The sequence below is a fragment of the Schistosoma mansoni genome, chromosome 2 (assembly GCF_000237925.1).
Source record: "Schistosoma mansoni strain Puerto Rico chromosome 2, complete genome".
In the NCBI taxonomy this organism is placed as follows: Eukaryota; Metazoa; Platyhelminthes; class Trematoda; order Strigeidida; family Schistosomatidae; genus Schistosoma; species Schistosoma mansoni.
In genome coordinates, this window is record NC_031496.1 from 34,308,817 (window position 1) to 34,316,218 (window position 7,402).

The 7,402-nt window shown below is 36.1% G+C and overlaps 1 protein-coding gene across 1 annotated transcript in view; it reads left to right on the forward strand.

Annotated features, from left to right (window-relative positions):
* Smp_159350 (platelet binding protein-related) overlaps positions 1-7,402 on the forward strand; it is a gene marked incomplete at its 5' end in the record, with an annotated part of 32,383 nt that overhangs the window by 21,275 nt on the left and 3,706 nt on the right. Inside the window, 5 exons of the mRNA XM_018796452.1 lie at positions 54-2,621; positions 2,775-3,073; positions 4,159-4,605; positions 4,804-5,484; positions 6,321-6,713. Of these exons, the coding sequence (XP_018650664.1) occupies positions 54-2,621; positions 2,775-3,073; positions 4,159-4,605; positions 4,804-5,484; positions 6,321-6,713 (4,388 nt within the window). The remainder of the gene's footprint in view (positions 1-53; positions 2,622-2,774; positions 3,074-4,158; positions 4,606-4,803; positions 5,485-6,320; positions 6,714-7,402) is intronic.

A 7,402-nucleotide genomic window follows, 5' to 3' on the forward strand; every position in this document is an offset into this window, starting at 1 on the left:
ATTTGATGATGGTGACGATGATGATGACGACGATGAGGGTTGTGAATTGTTAGATAGTAAACCTGAACCAAATACTGTTACTTATCAATCTGATTCATTTGTGGAAAAATTGTCGAATTCCATTATGGAATCTTCGGATGAAGAGAAACCTCAAGACACTTCTTTAAGGCTACAATCTTCTATCAGTGTGAATAATCAGCATTCTTTATCTTCTTGTTCATCATGTGGTACAGGTGAAAAGAAAGTTGATAGCTTTAATGTATCCATTAATGATATCGATAATGATAATCACGACAAATTAAATCGATGTGATTCACTCACATTGTCGAACAAAATGTCTCCAACTGGTGGAGATCAACAACTCCATTCTGATGAACATCTATCAATCAAGCTAGAAACAACAAGCAAACAACCGTTGAGTTCTGCCATGATTGAAGAAATTTCAACTAAAGTTTCTTCTCCAAATCCAACTGAATCAAAATCTAATAAAGCAGAAAATTGTTCTCCTCCTCTCTTACAAACCATTGTTGTTTCTCAGTATTCCACTGTTCATAGTTTTGAAGGCAATAATATACCATCATTAAGTGATAATCATGATGATGTTGACCATTCAAGTACAACAGGAGCCATCAGTTCATTTAAACCCTCAGCTGAAAATGTTACAAATAATGATTCTGCTACTCCGTATATTGCATCTTTGAATAATCCTGTGGATTCTCTGAAAACTAATTTATCTTGTTCTACTCATTCAGAAATAACTATAGTCAATGAAACAAATCCTGCCAAGGAAATAACAACAAAACCATCTCCAAAGAATGATATTTTTCACCAGATATCTTGTGTTCCTACTTCTCTTATTTTCACTCAATCAACATCAACTGTTTCATCACATGATTCAGTCTCTTTCAGTTCAGTATGTACATTTCCTAAATTAATTAATTCTCCTCTAGTTCTTGACAATAAACCTGTTAATTTTAAAGCTCGTGAAAAATCACCTGAAACTGTCATTCAAGTAGATCACGCAGTTCCACGTCAAACATGTTTGAGTAATGTAAAACCGATGACATCTATGTCGTCTTCAATGTCATTGAATTCTCAACCGACTGAAGTACATGATATCACTCGTTATGTTCAAAGTGTTATTGAACGAGTTAAGGCTGAACGTGTTGAAGAAAATCAACAAGCAGCTGCGGCTGCTGCTCATTGTCACCATTCTACTCATCATCCAACTACCTCTACAATGTCGGTTCCTGTATCGACATTATCGACTATATCCATGAATCAAACACCTAAAGTTTACAACGAACAAAATATTTTGCCTGGGATGGCTTCACCTCATAATAGGCGATCATACAGTGGTCAACGTCGTTCACTTCTTGTTACTGTAAGTACATGTTCTCCATCAAAAACTAATACTTCGTCTAGATCTGCGAAGTTAGTAAGTCCTAACGCACATATGTCTGGCCATCCTGTTGCGACGTGCAGTGTTGATTTTCCAAGTGTTCATGTCACAAATTCAACTATACCCTGTACATCTGGTTTACCTCATCCTAAAATATCTTCTGATCTACAACTACCCTCTATTCCGGGAGTCAATGCTTGTGCACCCCTCAATTTACCTGTTGGTCAGGTGAATAGCACTCGTGTAACAAGGCAATCATGTGGTACACTCGACAGTCCACAAACATCTTTAAAGCGATCTGAGATTTGTCATAACAATTTAGATACATCTACTGCATTACCCGTTAGTCAAGCAAGTCGACGTCAAAGACGTTCTGAAAGTAAAACAATATCAAACACTGTTCCTGTGTTAAAAGATAACACTGTGTTTTCATTTGCAACACCTGCAGTTTTAACATCTTCAACTGTAGTTAATCCGACTTTAATTCCCGTTTCTTGTGCTCCATCAACTCTATCTACTAAATCAACGGAAGCCATTATTCCAAGTCATTCTGTGATAACGACAAGTTGTTCCCAAGTTGCGCACAGTGGTGCAGCGTCATCTTCGGCTGATTGTGTACAGAAAATGAAAAGCTGTAATATTCACACATCTATTGATCCTTATGAACCGAATTTCGATGAAGAATCACCAGTTGGTTTCAATCCATCTCAGTTACATCATCATCGATCATCTCCATCATTATGTCCATCTCCTAATTCTATTCACCAAACTCGTAAAACGCCTTGTACTACGGCTGAAAACATGACTACCACAAATTCTCAATCTCTTCCTTCTACAACTGTTGTAGTTGCCTCGTCATCTTCACCAATTAACTCATCACCAGGACTTGTAATATTAGATACAAAATCTATCAGAAATCCTGAGATAATTTCATGCATCACTACTGCTTCATTATCTTCACCTGAATCTTCTGTGTTGAATGTGCCACCGACCACTTTCTGTGTTACTTCTAGCCAGTCTGTTGATACAGTAGACGAAGTGATTAGTGATGTATGTGCTGGTCATTTTGATGTTCAAAGTTATCTCAAAAATTGGTCATGTAATACTGTTAGTAGTCCTGTTACTACTACGGTCGGAACAACTATTAGTACGAGCAATATTCAGTCATCTAAAATTTCCGTCAACAATCCGTTACCACATGAATCTATATCATTACCTAGTATTTTAGCCAATATCCCAACTTGTACTCCAACCATTACTATTACTACTGCTACTATTACTACTACTTTCCCTACTATAAGCATTGCAACTAACCCGTCAGTACAAACGGTTAATTCAACAATAGTAACAAATATATCAAACACACAAACAGGAATACCATTTTCTCTTCCTATAACTAGTGAACCAATTGTAGCCGCTGTTACAATCCCAACTGGAAAAACTAGTAATTTAGGCAAGAATGATTCAAGCAATCCTATAAATATTGGAACAGGAAGTGCAGTTCTTAATACTCTTCTCGCTGCTTTACAACTTATACCAGGTAGTCAAGTGACAGTGACTGGTCCAGCTGCAGCAGCTGGAGTTGTTGGTAATAATAATTCACGTACAATTTCTGCAGCCACTATTACACTACCTGTGAATGCAGCTCAACAGGCTGCTGCTAACATAAAGGTTTGTTAATATTTATTTCTATTTCATTTGAACTTTTCTTTTTTAATTGTATACTATTTACGGTTTTTTTTCTTTTCTATTCAAAGTGTATAAAATAGTTAGATATTCTCAGACTTTACACAATGTTTATTGTCAATAATTTGTCACTTTAATATGCATTTTTTTATGAATAGCTTTTGGTGAGAGACATTTATATTCTTAGTACAGTATAGAATTCTCAGCACAAAGTATTTCAACAAGTTTCCGTTTCTTACTTCTTGGCCGATTCTGACGATAAATATTGAGTGGTTGCCAGTTAGAAATTAGCAGTCCAATAAATCGACGTCTAAATAATGTACATTCTTTTCGCTCTTACTTGAAGTCCGAGAGAGTAGAGTAATACTCCGTACCATGCAGAAAGTTGTGGTGAAATTATACTGTTCTCTATAGACAACTAGCATCTCCAGCGACAGTTTTCCCATAACAGGAGGAAAGGTTTTGGAATAGGTCATTCCTTGAAATTCTATACTTCGCCTCCATACAGCACTCGGAATTTCCTTGTTCTCATTCAAATCCCCTTCATACTTATATTGATTATGACTGATCGTTCCAACCACACTGTCCACACACGTTTGAACCTGGATCTCGCACATACACTGCCTAGGCGCGTACTTCAGCATAATAATTGGTTTGTGAACATCCAATCGGTCGTTGAGTTACATTAATGTCTACCAATTTCAATGAAAATGTCATTATTAATGTTTCTTTCTTACATAAATGTAGAATATCACTTGTTTGTATGTGTAGTCTACTCGTGACTATATGAGGTGATATAGGGTGATATAGTAGTGTCAGAATTTCACCTCTAAAGTAACTGATAATGAAAAGCAGTTGTGTTTTCCAACGGGTGATTGCAACCAAAAAATGGTACTGACTTGGCTTTACTTGTTCTTGTTCTTCTTTTCTTTTTTAAAAAAACTGTCAATATTTTATAGTTGATGAATGAAACTCACCTCAAAATGCTCACAATAATAATACTATTCTATGTTTTCCATGGTTACATTTGTTTGTTTTTTTATTGTTATTCATTTCCTAAAACCATACAGGCGGCTGTTTTATCTGTCACAAATCCTAACAATAATCAAGGGAAAGCAGCTAACATTAAATGGAACCAACAAGATTCACTGAATATAAACAAAAACACGACTGAATCTACTCACAATGAAACTAAAGTTTCACATGGAATTTTTACTCCACCAGTTTGTGTAACCTCAGCAAATTTAACCAATACTACACATAATCGTTTAACTACTGCTACTCATCAACTCAACACTACATCAGTAGTTTCTACGTGTTCAGTTGCTCAGTTGCCGTTTAATAATAACATCTACGTAAACAGTAATATAAACAATACATCTTATCAACATCCCAAGATATTGCAATCTGGTTGCACAATAAGTGAATCAGTCACTTCGACTACAAATACAACCTCTCAACTTTATCCTTTACAAACGGCAATGGAGTCTGCACCCATGAGACCACATTTAGCATCGGTTACTACAGTTACTAATAGTACTATTACTAGTAATAGTAGTAGTATTATTAGTACTGCATGCGATCAATCATTGAATACTGCACCTGTATTCGCTTCTTGTGGTAAATATACTAATGTTACCCCGACACCAATTTCACAACACTCCTCTTTGGTGTCTCATTCTCAACAAAATAATAACATATGCACAACAAAACAGTCATTTGTTCCACCTTCAACACCAATCGTAACTAACGGTACTAGTCATCCTCAGATTACATCAAGAACTGTTTCAAACGCTCCACCTCCACCTACATCGCCAGTTATACTTGGACGAAATTCTTCTGTTTCACCGTTAGCTAATCCTGTTTTGCAAACATTAATCGATCGGCTAGGTGGGAATGTGGAACCTTCTGTTGCTATTGCACTCTTTCATGCAGCTCTTAATGGTTCTAATATGAGACGTAACCTTAATGATAATACAACAGATACACAGGTCAATCCTTATTTGAGACATGTAGCTCAACAGTTTCTTGATAATCGGGGTTGTAGTGGTCCTGTTAAACCATCGATTCCAATCAGTCATTCTGAATCTCAAGTTCACTCAGCTAGTAGTATATGTGCCAAAAGTTTGTCTCCATCGCTAACTATGCAGCATATTCCTGCGACTAATATCAGTTACAGTCCAAGTCCTCATCGACCTCCAGCTTCGGGGCTTCCTTTCGTTTCTCCTGTACTAATCAATCCTGTAGATTCTGACATGAGTCAAGTTGATCCTAGTAGCAATAATATGATATCTCCACCAGTTGTCTCATCTCGTCTTCCAGGATCGGATCCACCTCCAGTAAATAATATTACTACTCCTAATTCTGATGTCCAATCTTGGAACACGCTTGGTTCCGTAAGTATCTTTATATAAACTTACCGTTGTTAGCATAATTTTCGAAGGAATTTCTTTTTAAACACCGATTTCACTTGTCTTGAATGTGGTTCTCAATATTAGTTTAAATGTCACGGTAATGCAGTTTGGTGACTTGCATCAATCCACATTTCTACCAGGTTCCACCTTGTTTATAACTAACTGACTAGAATGTCATCCACAATGCATCTTCACTAGGACGTTCTATTCTGAACGTTACAATAACTCAAGCTAAAAGGATCAATATAACCTTTAAGAATCATAGTTCTGTTTACTTAGTTTGACAGTTGTATATTGTGAAATGTGGTCGAGTTCTATTTATATGTTAATTAGGGTTATCCTCTTCATTTGAATATTCATTAAAATAATTTGGTCATGCAAATCATGGCTACACCCGCTTCTAAAGTTTCGATATCTTCTGCTAGCGAACTTTGTAACGACATTTTTTACTGAATCAAGTGACATCATTCAACGCACTGAAGTTAGTGGTTCTTACCACATTGATTCCAAAGATCACTTTGTTTTTTTAGGTATTGTTTAGAAAATTAGACTCTTAACGATTTCCAACCATTCATCCAAACCTAATTAGTTTCAGTCTGGTTAGTTGGATTGTAACATTCAAATTCACAAAATCAGCATATCCCACAAGTAGTTGGACAAGCTTGCGTTTTGATGCATGGACCTGTAAATTCTTTCATTATTTTAATTATTGTTACTATTATTAATTATTATCAAAATACTGTTAGTGCCGTTGTTATAAGACGAAAGGATAATTTTTTCATTACATTTACACGAGGTTTCTTTAAATGTTTTTATAGTCCTATCCTTTAGTTTGGCAAGGTCGTTTATCTTTGAAAAACATGGAAACTCGTGTCGCTCTACATTTTGTTCAAGGAAATCATAATTTACTTAATGCTTGTATGACGTTACTAGCTTCTGGAGGTGGTGGTCAACCACAATTCTCCTTAATCACAAGTGGTGGACCTTTACGTATAGTTCAAAGAATGCGACTGGAACCAGCACAACTAGAAGGTGTTCAACGCAAACTTAATCAGGAAGGTGCTTCATGTGCTTGTCTAGCGCTTCCTGCTGGTAGTAGTCCTGTTGAGTTAGCACAACAAACTCAAATATTAAATGAAAATTTCATTCGTTACATGCAAGAGAAAATGGCTGCTGGTATTATCAACGTCGGGCATCCAGATTATCAACAAGTGGGTTACGCTAGGTTTATTTCACTGGGCATTGATTTCACTGGTTGATACCCTGTCTTTGTTTTGCCACTCGTAGCTTCCTTTTAACTTATTCCTTCACTAATCAACCATTGTGCCGCAAGTTAGTTCCTAGTAGGGTCATACAGTAAAATACATCTTAACCACCTCACATGATGACCAAACGATTTTTTTCTTATTTACCTAATAATCTCTATCTAACCTCTTAACATGCACAAGCAACGCTTCAAAGACATTTGTGATCAAATGTTGCTAGTACTCTACATATGTTCTCTAATTTTAAAGGACATGTTTAAAAAATCGAAAAGTGTAGTACACAGTCAACTTCTGTGTTGTAATCTCAACCTACTCATTAAAAAAAAACACAACTACATTGTTCCGATTATCAACCTGTGTTCATACTTTATTGAACAAGTACTATAAGGAAACTGCCTTTTAATAAAAAAATGGTCTGTATATTCACTTAGAATTGTTTGTTTGAATCTTCCCATTGATGTTTTAGGAGACTGCAACTGGTCAGTCTCTAATTGGCATATGTGTATACTGTGCATATTGCCTCGATATAGCCTAAATTCATAAGTATTGTAAGCAAAGATGGATAGTGGCTAATAAACAGCACCTCAACGAGACAGAACAAGTCCAGAGCAACCCACGAATAAAAGAAGAGAGGA